Source organism: Vigna angularis, chromosome 2 (genome assembly GCF_016808095.1).
Source record: "Vigna angularis cultivar LongXiaoDou No.4 chromosome 2, ASM1680809v1, whole genome shotgun sequence".
In the NCBI taxonomy this organism is placed as follows: domain Eukaryota; kingdom Viridiplantae; phylum Streptophyta; class Magnoliopsida; order Fabales; family Fabaceae; genus Vigna; species Vigna angularis.
The window spans coordinates 1,272,976-1,292,509 of NC_068971.1; the positions used below are offsets into that span (position 1 = coordinate 1,272,976).

The 19,534-nt window shown below is 31.9% G+C and overlaps 3 protein-coding genes across 5 annotated transcripts; all 3 read left to right on the plus strand.

Moving 5' to 3' along the window:
- Positions 1-1,892: 1,892 nt before the first annotated feature.
- LOC108338295 (ACT domain-containing protein ACR9) lies at positions 1,893-5,544 on the plus strand. The gene is made up of 6 exons (XM_017575086.2): positions 1,893-2,176; positions 2,648-2,866; positions 2,961-3,066; positions 4,169-4,517; positions 4,809-5,093; positions 5,197-5,544. Exons 1-6 carry the CDS (start codon positions 2,023-2,025, stop codon positions 5,341-5,343), a joined length of 1,260 nt encoding a protein of 419 aa, XP_017430575.1. The 5' UTR covers positions 1,893-2,022; the 3' UTR covers positions 5,344-5,544.
- A 258-nt stretch (positions 5,545-5,802) lies between these two features.
- On the plus strand, positions 5,803-6,895 carry LOC108338296 (enoyl-CoA delta isomerase 1, peroxisomal-like). The gene has a single exon (XM_017575087.2). It carries the CDS (start codon positions 5,958-5,960, stop codon positions 6,654-6,656), a length of 699 nt encoding a protein of 232 aa, XP_017430576.1. The 5' UTR covers positions 5,803-5,957; the 3' UTR covers positions 6,657-6,895.
- Positions 6,896-11,981: 5,086 nt separating this feature from the next.
- Positions 11,982-15,151, plus strand: LOC108337634 (subtilisin-like protease SBT1.1). 3 transcript variants are annotated; one of them, XM_017574200.2, is made up of 2 exons: positions 11,982-12,156; positions 12,629-15,151. In XM_017574200.2, the coding sequence occupies exon 2, from the start codon at positions 12,634-12,636 to the stop codon at positions 14,941-14,943; it is 2,310 nt and encodes a 769-aa protein (XP_017429689.1). In that variant the 5' UTR covers positions 11,982-12,156; positions 12,629-12,633; the 3' UTR covers positions 14,944-15,151. The 3 variants fall into 3 exon arrangements, with proteins under 3 accessions (XP_017429689.1, XP_017429690.1, XP_017429688.1); XM_017574201.2 differs by lacking the exon at positions 11,982-12,156 and having other exon boundaries at positions 12,167-14,475; positions 14,566-15,151; XM_017574199.2 differs by lacking the exon at positions 11,982-12,156 and having other exon boundaries at positions 12,167-15,151.
- The last annotated feature ends 4,383 nt before the right edge of the window (positions 15,152-19,534 follow it).

Consider the following 19,534-nt stretch of genomic DNA (forward strand, 5'->3'; position numbering starts at 1 on the left):
TTTAATGAATTTGATTATCAGAAAGAGTTAATTAAACTTTAATTATTTATAGATTTATATGTTTTCAATTGAGTTTTATGTTTTTTTATTGGACATTTAAAAGTTTATATTTTTTAATTCGGTATTTGTTTATTTAATTTTTTTCTTTAATTAAGAGATGTGATTATTATTTTAATCTATCATCTTGCTTTGTTGTTTTATTCTTTTACTTAGTAATTTAGTCTATCAATTATTTTTGTATATTTAGTTTTAAGTAAATTAAGTTTTTTTAAAGCTTCAAATGAATTATTCTGTTAAATAGATTGTTGGAAGGTGTCATATACTATAATGAATTATTTTTATATTTTCAGTAACGATTTAGTTAGAGGTGGAAGATACATAATATATTTCAAATGACATCAACGTTCATTTAACAGAAAGATAACATTGAGGATTTTTTTTAAAATAAAATAAAATAAGGATTCAATTAGAAAATATAAGAAATTAAATTAATAAGAGCCTTAATTTTAGTGAGACCAATTTTTTTAATTGATTTTAGTTGTGCTTCGTTACATGAATACACAGAAACAAAAGAAGAGTAAGATGAAGGAAATATTTATTTGATCTAATTTTAAAAAAAGTTAAACAGTAACAACTTAATTGATAAATATAAAAAAAAAATTGAATGTCGAATTTGATAGAAATTAACTACAAATACTCAAGTTACAATATATTTAAAACTATATAAAAATATTTTTTTAATAGTTATGATAAATACACGACACATTGTAAAAAAGACTTTTAATTTGTTAATAATGTAAAGTTTTACACTAGAATTAAATACAGATCAATATATAAATTGACTAAATTTAACAACTTAGTTAATAACATAAATTCCACTCTCAAATAAATATTTTAAGTTGCATTATTGCTTTTTTGTTTATTAACGAGATTAAGATAATTTAGAATAATAATTCCTGTTATTAATTTAGAGCTATAGTGTACATCTACCACAATTAAAACGTTGGGGATTTGTCAAATAAAAAATATGTTGAATATAAAAATTAATGTCAGGGAACAGATTTAACATATTGAAGTTAATAAAAAATAATAAAAACTCTAATCAAGTACATCGAATACTTGAATAATAGTTAGTTTAATATGTAAATAGATTATTTAGAAGTTTTAAATTTCAATTTTATTTATTTTTTAAAATATATTATTTTTATCCATGGTAGCAAAAAGTAAATGTATCGATCTATCATACGCGTTATAATAATTTTGTTTGACTTCTATAGTTGCCAAAAATTTTGGATGAACGATAATTATAACACCACATACTAGAAGAATGAAGCATATTTTTTAAATAAAACAATTTTTTTGAATATAATAAATATTATTTGTTATATTTTGTTTTACTTTCAAGTCTATAAATGAAACATACAAGTCTCTCAACATTATAAAAAAATGATTTTTGAAATAAAAGTTACTATCATATAATTTATTTAATTTTATGAATATTTTTATAATAGTTTTTATGATACTAATAATTAACTCTTTCCTAAAGTAATTTTGAAAATTTTGACTGAAACATAAACAAACTTTATCTATATAGAAATATATATTCGAAAATGTATTTTAACTAGTACTTTCAATTACTCTTTCTTATAATAGAAAACATATTTTATAAATGTCATTCCTAAAATTAAATGAAATTAATTACTTTTTTAATTAATGTAAAATTTATTTAGTTCTGTTTATATTTGAAGCTTGAGGAAATAAGTAAAAAAAAAATCAAGATGATTTTAATAAGGAATTAAAGTTGATCCATTTTTCATATTTGAAATAATTCTGAAAATTGCAAAAAATAAGATTCACTGCATCCTTAGAAGCACATATATACTCACGTTATCTTAGTGCAATTCAGTCTTCCACAATCCACTGGTTTCATTCACAGTTCCGTTAGTTCCTCAGCCACCATTTTGGGCTCCGGCAATGCTTTTCACGGTGGCCGTCGTCACCTAAACCCACCACTTCACAGTCATGGGGATACCATGGGACGACGTCGTTGTGATCCAGCAAGGGAAGGACCTCAGTGAGCCCTGCATCGTCACCGTCAATTGCCCCGACAAGGCTGGTCTCGGCTGTGATCTTTGCAGAATCATCCTCGAGTTTGGTCTCCGCATTACCCGCGCCGGTACCTCGCTTTTTTCAACTGGGTTTCTTCTTTCTGCAACAAATCTCAAACCTTTAAACGTTTTACTTTTATGTGACTTTTCTCTCGGAAATTCTGCTTCTTCCACGACTCTTTCTGCAAATAACAACCATTTAATACGGACACGTAGATCAACAAATACAGAGTTATTTCAAATGTAATCAGTTTTTAAATCATGAGTTTTGTTCTGCAAAAGAAGAAAATACGGATACTTGTAGCTCTTACAAAAAAGTTATCAACCATTTGTATAGTTTGACATTGAGTTTGTTTATTCATGGTACAGTTTAATTAGTATTTTCGAGTTTCGAGATTTACTGTTATAATTCTGCAGAGATACTCGAAGTAACAATAGCTACCTGTTGCATTATTTGATGTTGGGTTTTTTCATTGTTTTGGAGGTATGGTTTGTTGTTGTTGTGGCTGTTTTATTATGTTAATTGGATGGAGATGCAGATATTTCCACGGATGGAAGGTGGTGCTACATCGTGTTTTGGGTTGTTCCACATCCAGCATCGGTCAAAGTTGACTGGGAGAGTTTGAAGACTCGCCTCCTTTCGGCTTGCCCTTCATGTTTGTTTTCTTATCACTTCAATCAACTCTCCACGAGTCCTTCACCGCCTCCGATTTATCTGTTGAAGGTTTGGTGTGTAGATCAAAAAGGGTTGCTATATGGTGACTAGTTTCTGTTTTGTTCTCTCCTTTGGTTGGTTACCACACAGGGTGTGCAGTTTTTGACACTTTTTTTTTCTTCTCTGTATCATTTTAGATATTAATGAAATCCTGTGCAACCTTGAACTAATTATTCAGAGAGTCAAAGCGATGCCAACCCCAGATGGCAGGGTGTTAGACATGTTCTTTATCACAGATGGGATGTGAGTATGAGATTCTTGTTTGTATTCTGCATCTACTGAGTGCTCTGGTTTACACCATTCAATTTTTTTAGAAACTTCTATATAACATATGTCTGTGAAAGTGGTAAGTCAAACAAAAGCTCACCTGGGAGAATGGTGTTTGATTCTGGTGGAAAGTCACTTTAGTTGTGGTCATTACTAACCCACCTTAGTTGAGGTATCTTGAGGGATTGCTTTAATTGCAGCATCAAGGTGGTAGTTTAATTCCTCATCAACGAGAGATATATGGCTTGAATAGAATTTATAAACCTTGAAAAGTGGTCATCTTAAACAGCCTATTTCTAATAGATTCATATGTGAAGAACAGTGAAATTGGTGTCAGAACTGGGGTATTATTATTCCTATCCTATTGCTTCTGAATTGCAACAATACGTGTGGCTTCTAAAGATCACCATGCTTTGCTTGTTTGGACAAAAAATCAGACAAATTTATTTTTATCTTGTCACTATTTGCAATTCCATTGGGTATTGTGATAATGAAGTTTATGAGAACTGGAGTGGATACTGAATGAATTGAGGAGAGGACTGTTATTTGCAACCTAGGATTGAATCACGTGTATTAAGATCTTTAACACGATGTTGATGGAATAAATATCATAGTTTAAACTCGAAAAAATTATCTTTTGACATCCAATTTTTCATAAATAATCATTTGATGGCTTCACTTTAATATTATACACAAGTGAGTTAACAAACAAACCAATAAAAAAATATTATTTAAAATTTTAATTTGTTGTATAATAGTTGTATATGATAGATTGGCTGTCGAACTATCGTAGCTCTTTAAACTATCCTGTTCAATCTTTGACAATCGAACATTGCAGCAGTTGGAACTATGGGTACTAAATTGATTTTTTTTTAAAACTTACAGGGGACCCAAGATGAACAGAGAAAAAAAAATTTGTTTTATGGTTTCTTCCATTTCTTCTACTCTTTCATAATTATTTTATGCAGAATCTGGATGGAAAATATACCAGTTAGACGTTCGTGCTCGTACTTTTATAGGTAGTTTGTAGCTTATGATGATTATGTGACATTTTGTACTCTTTTAATAATAAAAACAGGGAATTGCTTCACACGAAAAAGAGACAAGATTATGTGTGTGAATCTCTAAAGGACGCTTTAGGAGAGAGGTGTATCTCCAGTGAACTTCAATTGGCTGGGCCTGAATATGGACACCTGCAGGGGTTTTCTTCTCTTCCACCAGCTTTTGCTGAAGAATTATTTAGTTCTGAGCTGCTGGACAAGGTGTCTTTGCACCCTCTTAGCCAAGATATGAAAACACTGAAAACACCTACTGTTACTGTAGATAATTCACTGAGCCCAGTTCATACACTACTTCAGATACAGTGTGTTGACCAGAAGGGTCTGTGTTATGACATTATGAGGATTTCTAAGGACTCTGATATTAAGGTATTGTCTCCTGAATTATATATGCATGCAAACGGCCTTCTTCTTCTCCCTAGTGAACCATTATACATGAAACTGAATCAAAGGAAGTCACCTGAGCTGAGATTAAACGAATTGAAAAATGGTGTTCAAGTCTTGCTATACTTGCTACAGTTTGGACTTGATTATTGCCATTTTTAATCCATTGATCTTATTCTGCTAAATCATTCTAAGATTCATTATTCGTATACAATTTCTGACTACAAGTTTTGTTATATAAATTTTTCACTGGTCGTTTACATATTTCTCAACCAGGTTGCTTTTGGTCGATTTTCATCAAGCGTGGAAGGCTTTCGAAACATTGACTTATTTGTTCAGCAAAATGATGGGAAAAAGATCATAGATCCTGATAGTCAGAAAACCTTATGTTCATGCTTAAAAGAAGAGATGCTTCATCCTTTGAGGGTGATCATAGCGAGCCGGGGTCCAGACACAGAACTTCTGGTTGCTAATCCTGTGGAGCTGTCTGGAAAGGGAAGGCCCCGCGTATTCTATGATGTTACATTGGCTTTAAAAGCTTTGGGAGTTTGCATTTTCTCTGTAAGTTTTTATGTTACAAAACTTAGTTATTGTGACAACTTCCGATGTTCTATGAAGAAATCCAGAATGGAAACAGTTTCACTTTTTCCTGCAATGCTTGCAGGCTGAAGTTGTAAGACATTCAACGCAAGAACGCCAATGGGAAGTGTATAGATTTTTGTTGGAGGAAAACCGTAACTTCCCATTGACCAGAAGCCAAACAAGAAGTCAGATTGTGGACAAAGTAAGAAGGACATTGATGGGCTGGTAATTTGGCTCAGTACAAAAGAAAAACACTTTTGGTGTGGTGTGCGTTTTTGAATCCCTCTTTGTTAAATCACAACTTGCTTTCTTTCAATATGGTTTTGGTAGCAGGTGCGTAATCAACAACAATCATGTAATTTAGCATTGTACACAATCTTATGTTTCTTTTCTTTGGCTTTAGTGATACATTTTCTGTATATTGGTTTTATCATTTTGTAAAATCAGATGCTTTGAATTAACTACCGAGGAACTAGATTTCCTTCTCTGGAAGCTTGAATATTTCACAAGGCCAATTTTAGTAGAGGGTAGATCTTTCCCACATCATACACATTGTTATACGATTTCAAATATAAAATAGTAGAAAGAAGCGCTAACACGGTGAAGTGCATTTTCTCCTTTCACACTGTATTAAATGTTTTGTTCTTTCAGTGATGATCAAACTATGTTATTTTATTCAAATGAGTTGGAAAGAAGGTAATCAAAGCGAAAAAGAACTGTGTTTAGAGAATTTAATACCTTTGTATATGAGTATTTAATGTCGAATTTTCCAAAACTACCGGTAATTGGAATAACTAGAGAGAAACATCATTCTTCATTCATCCCATTCCAATCCAAACAAAGATGTGCACTTTGGAGAAGAGAGGCAACATTTTCATCCTAACCCTCACCGGTGAGGGCGAGCACCGTCTCAACCCGACTCTCCTCGAGTCCATCCTATCCTCCCTCCGCCGCGTCCGCCAAGAAGCCACCGGTTCCTCCGCCCTCATCACCACCGCGCACGGCAAATTCTTCTCTAACGGCTACGACATCGCGTGGGCCCAGTCCTCTCGAGAGCGCATGATCCTAATGGACTCCCTCCTCCGCTCCGTCGTCAACGATCTCCTCACACTACCCATGCCGACCATCGCCGCCGTCACCGGCCATGCCTCCGCCGCCGGCTTCACCCTCGCCCTCGCCCACGACTACCTCCTCATGCGCAGCGACAGGGGATTCCTCTACATGAGCGAGCTCGACATCAGCCTCGTCCTTCCCGTCTGGTTCCACGTTCTCCTCGAAGCCAAGGTCGCCACGCCCGCGGCTCGGCGCCACGTCGTCATGACTGCGGCTAAGCTCAAAGCCGAGGATGCGCTTCGGCTCGGTGTCATCGACTCCGCTCACTCTAGCGCCGATGAGACCGTTGAGGCTGCGCTCAACTTAGCCGCTAGTTTGGTCAAGAGAGGGTGGGATGGACATGTGTACGCTCAGAATCGGAAGGTTTTTCTGCGTCGCGTGATCCAGGCCGTTGAAGACACCTCCCAGACTTCTACTTCGCGGCTTTAGATGTTATGCTATACATTAGACTTTAAATCTCATCGACCCAATGGAATTAAATACACAAATGTATTCTGAATTAGTTTATTTGGAATAAAAAATAATTGAACGTGAAATAATTGCCTATTTATTTAATTTTATATGATCATAGTTACTTAAAAGGTGTGGAATGCTAGATAATCTCGATTTAGAAGACTATATTATGAGGTCCTGAGCCTTTTTCAATTCACATATTAATTTTTATAAGAGTTCAATACTTTAAATTAAAGTGGTTCTTATTCTTAACATTGGGTTACTTTGCTAAACTATTTCATTTAGATTATAGATAAATTTGGTATGTAAAGTCATAATAAAATTGTTTCATTTGTGTTGAGTGAAATAACTTTTTTTTTTATAATTTTTAACTTATTTCAATGCGTTATTCATATCATAATTTAAAATAACTATCAAATAAAGTTTATACTTTCATATCTTACTTCTCAAAATAAATATGTAATTGATATATTGAATAAAGTTTATATTTTGTCCACTCTTTTTTTCTTTTTGAAATTATTGATGTGTTTTTTACAGATTTTTAACTACCGAAATTATTTTTACATTAAAACCTATTAAGTAGTTAGGAGTATAATTATTCTTTTGTAGATAGGAATTCAATTATTTTAGTATTCAAATATAGAATCTATAGATAGATAAATTAGTTAAGTAAAATTTATTTTGTAAGAGTTATATCTCTTTAAAAGTTATCATTTTTTTATATATTTCTTTTAAGATTCCAATCAATCTACTTATGTGTTTGAAAATCAAAGTATATCATAGGAATTTTGACATAAAGTATTACATTCACAATCAATCAACTTTTTTTACTAAGTTCATTTTTACTTTTTCTCTTTGGTTAAATTTTAGAAATTTTGTATATTTGTGATAAAAATTCTTATATATAACTCAAAGGAGTTTAAAATGAATCTTTGTTTTCTCAAGTTTTATAAAAATTGAGAAAACTAACACAACTTGTTGAGTGACTATATATTCAAAGGTAACTCATTCAGTGAATGAAAATACATATTAATGAGTTTGAAGTTTTTAAAACTCCCAAAATTATTTCTTTGAGTAAACTCGTATACTTGTGGAACGAAAGAAAAATATTTTATATAAAAATCAACTAATCAAAATTTTGAGATGAAAATGTATTGATATTAAATAGAATTAATAAATATCCATAATCTATTATTATCTAAGATATGTGTCATAATCTATTGAATTCTATTGAGATTTAGTATAGTAATTTTAAAAGAAGGAATATTTTAGGAAATGATTTTATGATGTGTACTAAATGAGGATTGTTTGAGAATATTATTTTGACTATTAGCAAACCTACTTTTTAACATTTTGGTTAATTTTTCAATTTTCAACAAACTCTGTACCTAATTTTCCGAAACCCAAAACATTACGAATCACTTTGTTTTTTTTTCTTATAAATTTAATAATCTATTTAATAGGCAGAGTCACTCGGAAACAAATTTAAGAATTTGATGTTTTATTTTTTTTCAGTTTCTTTTTGTTCTTGTCTAATGTTATTTGAAGAAGAGAGAGAAAAGCGAAAAAGACAGGACAGGTAAACTAAAACATAGAAATAGCGAGATACCCGAAACTTGTTTTTGTGTCTGTAAATAATTCGACAACAGTTTTAATTGAAGCTGAATGTGAATTTGAATTATTGTGAGAACATAGTTGTTGATGGACCATACACCATTCATTGACGCATCACCAACAAACCTATCCCTCTATCACCCAAAACCATTTATTGGACTTTTGTTCTTACAAACCTATTGTTACAAAATTAGGGTTTGGAAGTCCGACTTCGATTAAAGATGAAGTCAATTCATAGTTTGTAAATGGATGTAAATTTTATTCTATAAATAAATTTTGTAGGGTGGAGTTAAACTTAAAATTTATTTCTAAAATAGTATTATAACTATGATTAGAGTTTATCTTAACGATATTTAAAATCCCACTTCTAATACCTAGGTTAAACTATTAATCAATTTTTATTTTAATTTCACAGTAATTCATTTTTTAAAGATTTACCCTCTTTGCATGTGAGACAAGTTATTTATCATGCAAATGACACAAAAAATTAAAAAGAAATGATACAAATCATATTAAATTTTTTCTTCCGACCAAATGAATGGATGAGAGAGAAAGAATGATTTAGCAGTGATAAATTAAAAAAATATTTTAATTGATAAAAATACATGATTATCAATTTATTCTTTTGTAAAACTTTGATATAAATTTAATTTTAAGTAGTTAAAATTATATTAAAATGAAATTGATATTATTATTAATAAAAAATAAAATTATAAAGATAAAATTAAATTTTATAAAATTGATTTGTAACAATAAATTTCAAATACATTTTTTAATAATAATTTGTATATTATAATTTAAATTATTGTCCATATAGTTAAAATAAATAAAAATAAAAAATTGTTTAGTTAAAATTAATAGAAAATATCATTTTAAATAATTATTGAATTAAAAATTATTAATTAATTAATTTTGTCATTATTAAATATAAATTGACACGCATGGGCCAGTCTTATGAAGAATCTCAACTGTGCATATGGGCTGTTGCAGAAAAATAAAAAAAAGAAAACCAAGGACATGATAGTAATAATGAGATTATTTTTTATACATGTTTTATGACCGATTTTATCTTTACCAGCATAAAATATCTTATTCTTAAATTTTCTAACTGTTTTCTATAATTCTTTTGAGAATATATTTTTCATAAATTTAATACATTTTTCATTTTAATAATAATTAAAAAATAATCTTTACTTTTTTTATTATCATAAGATAAAAGGGTCACATTCACTAGTTAAAATAAGGTTTAATAGGTTCGGAGGTCCCTATATTTGTGGGTTCGTTTCAATTGGGTCCTCCAATTTTGAAAGTGATCAATTTGATCCCTAATTTAACAAAATTGAGTCAATAATACCCTTTCCGTTAAATGCAATGGACGGCGTTAACTTTTTAAACATGTGGCATGTTGAGGCATCCTTTTATTTGCAGGTGGCACACCACATGTTTAAAAAGTTAACGCCGTCCATTATATTTAACGGAAAGGGTATTATTGACTCAATTTTGTTAAATTAGGGATCAAATTGATCACTTTCAAAATTGGAGGACCCAATTGAAACGAACCCACAAATATAAGGACCTCCGAACCTATTAAACCTTAAAATAACAAGAATACTATTAAAATAATAAATAAATATTATTAATAAAAACTATTATTTTTTTTTCATTTATTTATATTTTTATCTTCTTTATTTTTCTCTTTTCTTCCTTCTCATTCCATTTAATCTAAATAATGTTACTTTCCACCATCTTTTTCATTTTTTTTTCTTTTCTATTCTTCAAAGTGTTGTTTGGTGAATTAATGTGGAGAGATCTCAGTGGTGAAAATATGCAGTTCAACCTTCACATGATCCAACTGCACGTATTTAACTTTTCTCGTACCCCATACCATGATAATTAAATTTCTGCGATGCCCTCTTCTACACGTACATGATCATTTACATTTAATGTGTCTCCATTTCAATGCTACAGTTGTTCTTAATCATGAACTCCAACATGTTCAGATAAACAAAAGGAAAAAAAGAGGTAAAAGGGTGCCTTAAATTGTACTCAAAGTACAAAACCACACAATGATCACTAAATAGAACAAGCATAATGGTTTGATATCAGAGAATTCTTGAATGCATCTTGCACAGCACTTGTGGTCTGAAACTGGTGGTCCCTTAACAGCAATGAGCCTTTCATAGCTGAAATGTACTACTCAGAAAACATTGGCAGAGTAATATGTATCATGAACACTCTGTGGAATCTGCAATAGCATGAACTTGTGCATAGTATCTGTGACATTTGCAGCAGTATGAATGAACACTAGCCGTGACATTGGCAATAATGTGAATTCGGGTGTGACACCAACAATAATTATGAAACCAGCTTTGAAAAGAAATGTGAACATGTTAACCAAAACCTTCAATTCATTACTGGTCTCACCTTAACAGGATCTATAGCCTCAAACCAAACTACCACGTGATTCGACCAACTTCGAATAAATGAGCAGGGTCGTCTTATGAAATCCCTTGATCTGTTACGTATCTGTGCTGCAACAATGAATGTTCATGAAATCCCTTCTTATGTTCATATTGGTCTATGGTTTTAGGTGTGCATTTATGAAAATTATAAGCCAAAAGATAAGATGATTAATGACTTTATTGCTGTTATTGTATAGTTTCTCATAACCACATGAAACATTAACCAACTGAGGCAGTGAATCAAAATGAGTAACAAATAGTAAGTAGAGATGACCAAACATGAAGCATTCTGAATGTCAGACATCATATCACAAGCAAAACATATTTCCAAAAGAGGTTAGTGTTAGAGATATCATGTTGACTAGAAAAATAAGTTGAAACTGTGTAGGTGTAAACCTCTCCTCGTATGAACTGATTTTGTAAAGTTGAATTGAGCTTAAAATTCACTTTTTAATATGATATTATAACCGTTTAAAAAATTTATTATAGTTAGATTTATTGTTTGTCTAGCCTATTGTGTCATCTTTGTCACATTGGAATCAAACTATCTATAAATATCTAGTTCCATACTCAACATATATAAGCTTCATCGTGAGGTGTGTTGAAGTTAGACCTAAAATTTACTCCTTAACAAAATTTATTAATTGTCAGGCTTACTGTGTTGTCGGTCATTGATAAATATCCTTAATATATAGTTAAAACTCAAAATACATGTAATCTTGAGATAACTTGCAAAAAAAAATTCATGACTCATAATGTTGTCTGATCCATGTGTTTACAAATGCCATAAATAAGACACAAAAAGATTCTGAAAAGGCAAAAGTGTAGCAAAGGAAGAACCGAAAGCAGGTTATATAAAGTGATACAAACTGAAAAAGTTATTTCTATATTTGATAACCAACACCTCTTGTACATGGGTGCTCTTATATGTGGTTGACTTGCTAAAAATACTTCACAAAAAAGAAAAAGTGAGTACTTAGTTTCATGCATGTTAGGCCATAGTGAAAAAGATAAAAAACTAAATATTTTCTTTGATCTTACTTACTTTCATTTATGTTGCTGTTAGATATTTCTGTATGTCAGTCTCTTTTATTATGAAACTTTGTCACGCTGAGTTTAATTCCTTTTATGTTTATTTTATCATTTGTATACGATTTAGCCATACTTATTCTATCTTTTTTATATACATATTTTTAAAATTTGTATTAACATATCCATACCCAAATCATGGAAAAATTCTGTATCTGATACTCATAACCCGGTACTGCATGAAACGTGTCAATGGCATATAGTTAGATCTGTTTTTGCCCCTCCATTTCTATATATATCTTTGGAGATCTTTGGATTGATGCATCTCATTCAGAGTCTGCATTGTTGAAGTGGAAGAAAAGTAAGGAAAGGTGAACTCTTTTCTGTAGTTGCTATGAGCATATACATAAAGTTAAAACTTAAACTTCTACTCATTTTACTGCTGATTCAATATTTGATGTCAAAACTTTATATCAGCATTTCATATTGCATTAGCTTTTTTCGTGATCTTGTATTAAGCCCAGCACAGGTACAGTCTACACAACAGACCCTTACTTCAATCTTTGTGATTTCTATCTCACTGCATTGTATAGTTTGCATACATAAATAGGAAAAACTTACTTTCAGTTATCTAGATTCCTAAAGTACACAATATTTTAATTTCAGAGGTTTGTGGCTAGAAACTGTGTCTCTTAGGAAGAAAAATGTAACAGAAAGAAGTAGTGAAGAAAACTATAATCCATAGAAGCTTGGAAATAGTGTAACATTGTTTCATGTTTTAATTTTTCTTGAATTGAAGATTAGCAGCCATGAAGTGTCAATCCCTTTCTTCATTTTTTGCAGGCATCATGATCTTTAGAACACTTGTCCTAGTTCTGGCTTTTATGGTGGCAAATTCAACAGCTCTTGCGGATCAACAGACATATATAGTTCACATTGACAAGACTAAGATCAGAGCCTCAATTCATTCTCAAGACAGCTCAAAGCCATGGTTTGAATCCATTATTGATTCTATTTCTGAAGCTTCAATGCAAGAAGACGGAGAAGAAGATATTTTAGCCCCTCAACTCCTTTATGCCTATGAAACCAGCATGTTTGGTTTTGCTGCCCATCTTTCCAAGAAACACCTCAAATACTTGAACCAAGTTGAGGGTTTCCTCTCAGCTATACCTGATGAACTATCAACACTCCACACAACGTACAGCCCACAGTTTCTTGGCCTAAGGAGTAGAAGAGAACTTTGGACTGCTTCTAACTTGGCCAATGATGTGATCATTGGAGTTCTTGATTCAGGAATATGGCCTGAACACACCAGTTTCCGAGACTCAGGTTTGTCCCCAGTGCCTTCTCATTGGAAAGGTGTTTGTGAGAAAGGCACTAAGTTCTCTTCCTCAAATTGCAACAAGAAGCTTATTGGTGCGAGAGCCTATTTCAAGGGGTATGAAAAATTTTTTGGAAAAAAAATCAATGAAACAGTGGATTACCTTTCTCCAAGAGATTCCCAGGGGCATGGAACACACACTGCCTCAACTGCAGCAGGTGATATGGTGAAAAATGCCAACTTTCTTGGCCAGGCTAGAGGTACAGCAACTGGAATGAGGTATACTTCTAGAATTGCAGTTTATAAAGTATGCTGGTCTTCTGGTTGTACTAATTCTGATGTATTAGCTGCTATGGACCAAGCAGTTTCTGATGGGGTTGATGTGTTGTCACTCTCTTTAGGGAGTATTCCCAAACCTTTTTACAGTGATAGTATTGCCATAGCTTCATTTGGGGCAACCCAGAAAGGGGTTTTGGTTGCTTGCTCCGCAGGCAATTCAGGCCCTTTTCCATCAACGGTTGGAAATGGTGCTCCATGGATCATGACAGTTGCTGCTAGCTCCACCGACCGAACCTTTCCAACAAAAGTAAAGCTTGGGAATGGACAAATTTTCAAAGGGTCATCCTTATATCAAGGTAAGAAAACAACCCAATTGCCCCTTGTGTATGGCAAATCAGCAGGTGCAACCAAGGAAGCGCAGTATTGCACTGGAGGCTCCCTTGATCCAAAGCTTGTGCATGGGAAAATAGTTGCTTGTGAAAGAGGAATAAATGGTAGAACTGAGAAAGGAGAGGAAGTGAAAATGGCAGGTGGGTCTGGAATGATTCTTCTCAACAATGAATATCAAGGAGAAGAGCTTTTTGCTGACCCTCATATTCTGCCAGCCACATCCTTGGGGGCTTCTGCAAGCAAGATTGTCAGAAGCTATAGTGAATCTGTTAAAAAACCAACAGCTTCAATTTCCTTTATGGGGACGAAGTTCAGGGACCCTGCACCAGTGATGGCAGCATTTTCTTCAAGAGGACCAAGTTTAGTGGGATCAGATGTGATTAAGCCTGATGTGACTGCACCTGGTGTGAACATTTTGGCTGCTTGGCCACCCAAAATCAGCCCAAGCTTTCTCAAGAGTGACAAAAGAAAAGTATCATTCAACATACTTTCAGGTACTTCAATGTCTTGTCCTCATGTCAGTGGCATAGCAGCACTGCTCAAGTCTTTGCACAAAGATTGGTCCCCTGCAGCCATTAAATCTGCTCTCATGACTACTGCATACACATTGAACAACAAAGGAGCTCCAATTTCAGACATGGCTTATAATGACTCACCATTGGCTACTCCCTTTGTATTTGGTTCAGGCCATGTTAACCCTGTAAGTGCTTCTGATCCAGGGTTAGTGTATGATATCAGCACCAAAGACTACTTCAATTATCTTTGTAACATAAACTATACTTCTTCCCAGATTGCTTTATTATCAAGAAGTAACTTTGTATGTTCTAGAAAAGCATTTCTACAAGCTGGTGACTTGAACTACCCTTCATTTGCTGTTCTATTTGGCAGAAGTGCCTTTAATGCTAGTGTGACATACAGAAGGGTTGTCACAAATGTTGGAAAATCCCGAAGTTCTTATGCAGTTAAAGTGGAACAACCGAATGGAGTTTCAGTTAGTGTTGAACCAAGGAAATTGAAGTTTGAAAAACTGGGTCAGAAATTAAGCTATAATGTGACATTTTTGGCAACTGGAGGAGGTAAAGTTGGTGGTAGCTCATCATTTGGGTCACTGATTTGGGTATCTGACAGATATAAAGTTAGAAGTCCTATAGCAATAACCTGGCAATAGTGAAAATCTTTGGCTTAATAAACAGAGTTTATTGGTAACTTATTACATTCTTGGTGTAATATTGGGAAATTTACGTTGCTTCTTGCTAATTGTTTTGAATATTGTTTTAGTATATGCATTTATGCCTTTTATAATCATCAATTTTTAATAGGCTCTGTATTCTCTTATGCCTGTTCTTGTATGAAAACTTCTTCAAGCTCGTTTCCTACATTGTTGAGGTTGAGAATAGATGAATAATAATAATATATATATATATATATATATATATAGAGAGAGAGAGAGAGAGAGAGAGAGAGAGAGATAGTAAGAATACCTTTTCTTCTTCTTTATTATTATATATGTAACATAATAATAGTTTTGAGATTCAAAATATGGAAACTTTAATGTAGCAAAATATTATTAGGGAAAATACATGCGTTATACGTCTGTGTTGACATTTTTTTAATAATAATAATTTTTTTTATAACTTTATTGTAAGAATAGATATTTTTTATTTAATTTTGTAAGTAATTTTATAATTAAAGATAGTTAAATATAAAAAATGAGAAAATTTTAAATTAAAAAAAATTATTTATGAGTAAAATTAATAAAATAATTATTTTAGTTAAAAAATATTCATAAAATAAATTTGGATACCAAAAGAAAAAATCTCTTTGTATATAAGTATAAATTATACATATTGAATTCATTAAAAAAAACTATTTTTGTTATTAAATACATCCAATTGATTTTCTAATATTTTTTATCAATTCGTCTCAAAAGCACTCTGTAACTCGTACATATATATTTTTGCAATTTAGAAAAAAAAATAAAGTTATAGTTTATGTATTGAATAGACAGCATTATTGGTAATTAAAATTTGTATAATTAGTGCTAAAAATAATTTAACAAAAACGCGTGATTTATATTTTAAGTTATACGGACCCTAATGTTATAAATAAGCTCCAAACCTTACTTACAACTATAAATTGAATTAAACTAATAGTTTATTAATAAAAATACAAATTAAAGTTAATCAAATAATATATTAATACATAGTAATAATTGTTCTATAGTAAAACACTGATTATATGAGCAGAAAATTAATTGATATATATATATATATATATATATATATATATATATATATATATATATATATATATATATATATATATATATATATATGATGGATTTAAAATTTCTTATAAACTTTCATCGCTTTTCAAAGTCACTCTTTTTTCTGTCTTTTCTTTTTGCTTTCTCTCTTCTATTTTTTTTCAATGAGTTGTTGGATTTCCGATCAGAAGGTGTCCAGACGTCCACGGTGTAGAGGACTCCATAACTGACCGATCAATTTCTTCGTTATAGCCGAGTAAGCTGTTTTCCCTTTTCTCCACATGTTCTTGAGTGTTCTATAGTAAAACACTAATTATATGAGCAGAAAATTAATTGATATATATATATATATATATATATATATATATATATATATATATATATATATATATATATATATATATATATATATATATGATGGATTTAAAATTTCTTCATTATTTGATAAACTTGCATCGCTTTTCAAAGTCACTCTTTTTTCTGTCTTCTCTTTTTTGCTTTCTCTGTTCCATTTTTCTTCAATGAGTTGTTGGATTTCCGATCAGGAGGTGTCCAGACATCCACGACGTAGAGGGCTCCATAACTGACCGATCAATTTCTTCGTTATTGTAAGACCCTAGAACCTCAAGAATTTACCAAGTTGTAAAAAGTTCAAGTTATAATGTAAAATGGAATGCTGTCAGGTTTGACATGGTTTACTATTTTAATCATAACTTTTTGTAGAAAATATCAATTGATTTGATTCTTGTTTTATTGGAAACTAGACTCAAGTATCTTTAATTGGACATATAAATATAAATTTTTGGACTACCGGGCTAGCTGCAGTAAAATTATTAAAACTCGGAAACGTTAATCACGCTCAGGTATGTTCAGTTTTGACCTATGATGACTGTTTTGTTTATTACTCTCTCTACCGAACTCCAATTGAGTTGATTCTTGTTTCATTGGAAACTAGACTCAAAGAGCTTCAATTTGACTACTCATACGCATATTTTGGACTTCGGGAAGGGGTCTAATTGAGCTGGGGAAAACGTGACAGTGTTGCTGTCCAGGGGCTAGCGTCCAACCTTAATTTTTTAGGTACATTTTTACAAGTTGCGATTTTTTTGGAGTGGGTAGGTTGTGTTCTGAACTAGGAGAACATTTTGGAACCTTTGGAGACTTTCCTACCATGTTTTAGGGCTGAAAAAAAATGGTTTAGGATGGTTCATTGGTTGTTTATTATTGCTAAGTACCAAGTGCATAGGTCCTTTGTTGTCTAAGGCATCTTCTTTTAATTCCAAATCAGATTTGAAGTTTTGGGAGAGAGTAGAGAGGTCCTTGGTGGGAGGTGAACGAAAATCCTAAGTGTTCTAAGTGTGGAGACTGACTTGGTCTAGCAAGGAGGAGAGGAATTGCTCTCTTTGAAGAAGAGAGATTTAAGTTAGAATTTTCTTTGAAATTGAAAGTGAAAACAAGCAAAGGTGGTGGTCTAGAGGTATCAAGAGTGAAGAATTTCTTGCAAGGAGAAGAGGTAGGGGAGCTAATCCTTTCTTGATTATGATCATGAATATGAGTATGAATGTGTTAAAATTTGGTAATGGTAGTTATATATTGACTTGTGTAAAATTTGGTTTTCATGATTATAATTTCTTATTTTCGAGTTACTGTGGTGAAAAATTTCTATTAATTGTTTTCACCGTTGGATTTAGCTAAAATTTTAGTATGTGAATCCTAAGACCTATTACTAAACTTTGACCGTTAGGATTTGAAAATAGAAGTCTGTACTTGGAGAAATAAATACTGCAAGTTTGAGTAAATTAGTTACCCTGTAGTTCTGTTACTAAGTTGTCTCGGTAAAAATATAGATTTTGATCTATTTAACCGTTAGATCAACCTCAAAATTTGATATATGATTCTTAGGACATATTAATACAATTTGAATGATCGGATTTGTAATTGAAGGTCTATGTTTAGAGAAAGAAATTTCGAAAGTGTGAAACAATCGGATGAACACTGTATTGTTGTTCTTAAGCTATCATGGTACAAATTTCGTATATATTTCATCTACCGTTAGATTGAGCCCAAACTTTAGTATGTAGTTCATAAGACATATTAAGTGATCTTGACCGTTCAGATTTGGAATTAGATGTATGTGCTTAGAGGAATTCATTCCGCATTTTGAGTTTAACCGTGAACCACTTAAATTTTTGTCTCTGAGTTACATCGGTAAAATCTCCATATCTACTTAGATAACCGTTAGATTAATCTGAACTTTTAGTATGTTGTTCCTAAAAGATAGTGTCATACATGGACCGTTCAGATTTTAAATCGGAGATTCAGATTTATAGATATTAATTTCGTATCTTCTCAGGGATCTTAATATTGCTTAATTTATGTTTTTGGATCATTTATACATAAATTATGATTTCCGCCTCATTAACCGTTGGATTGGACTAAAAATTTTACCATATGAGTTAAACATGTTGTTTATTAGTTTGATTGGTTCAGATCTGTAATTAATGATATGAGTGAAGAGTAATATTTTCACGAAATAGTAAATTTATTTGTATTGGGTAAAAACTTGGATAATTATATTCTTAAATTGTATGTGTAGTTGTATTTTGGAGATTGGAGGATGAGTAATATAATATATTCTATATTAGAAAATTAAATTATATTGAATATTCTGAGTTGTAATAATTATTTGAGTTAAATCATGAATTGTAAATAAGTTGATGGTAAATTTGGATGGGTGGTATAGGCATTATTGCCATAATTGTAAATCTGAATTTTTATTTATTTTCCTACGACTTTGGTAAGTCGGGAGCGGAGAGGTTTGAAGTCGGACACTACTTTGGTAAGTAGGTGGGAAAATGAGAGGTGAACTTGACATAAACCGCACTGCTTTGGTAAGTAGGCGGAGTGTTCCACGCTATGCTACTTTGGTAAGTAGATAATATTACATTATTGTGCTACTTTGGTAAGTAGACAATATCACCTTGTTATACTACTTTGGTAAGTAGATCACCTCGTTAGATTACTTTGGTAAGTAGTCAGTATCACATGGTTATACTACTTTGGTAAGTAGATCACCTCGTTAGATTACTTTGGTAAGTAATCAGTATATCATGGTTATACTACTTTGGTAAGTAGACAGAAGGATTGTTGACTGCTGTGCTTTGGTAAGTAGGCAGATTAATAATGTGTTGTATTGACTCTAGTGAATCGACTGATGATTTTGACTGGAGAAATATTATAAAGTATCAGTGTAATAGTTGGTTTTTGAGTATGTTTGAGATGCATGTATTTGACTAATTGCCACACTTGTGATGTTAGTAAGATTGTGGATGATGTATATTTCTTGAATCGGTTAGCTCACCCTATTGTCTGTGTTTGTGTATGTGAATGCAATGATCGTATAATGTGTGATATTATACGGGAGCAGAAACTATTTCAGATGAATTAGCAGATGGTTCTGAAAATGCTTAGAAGATGAGAGATCTGCGGGGAA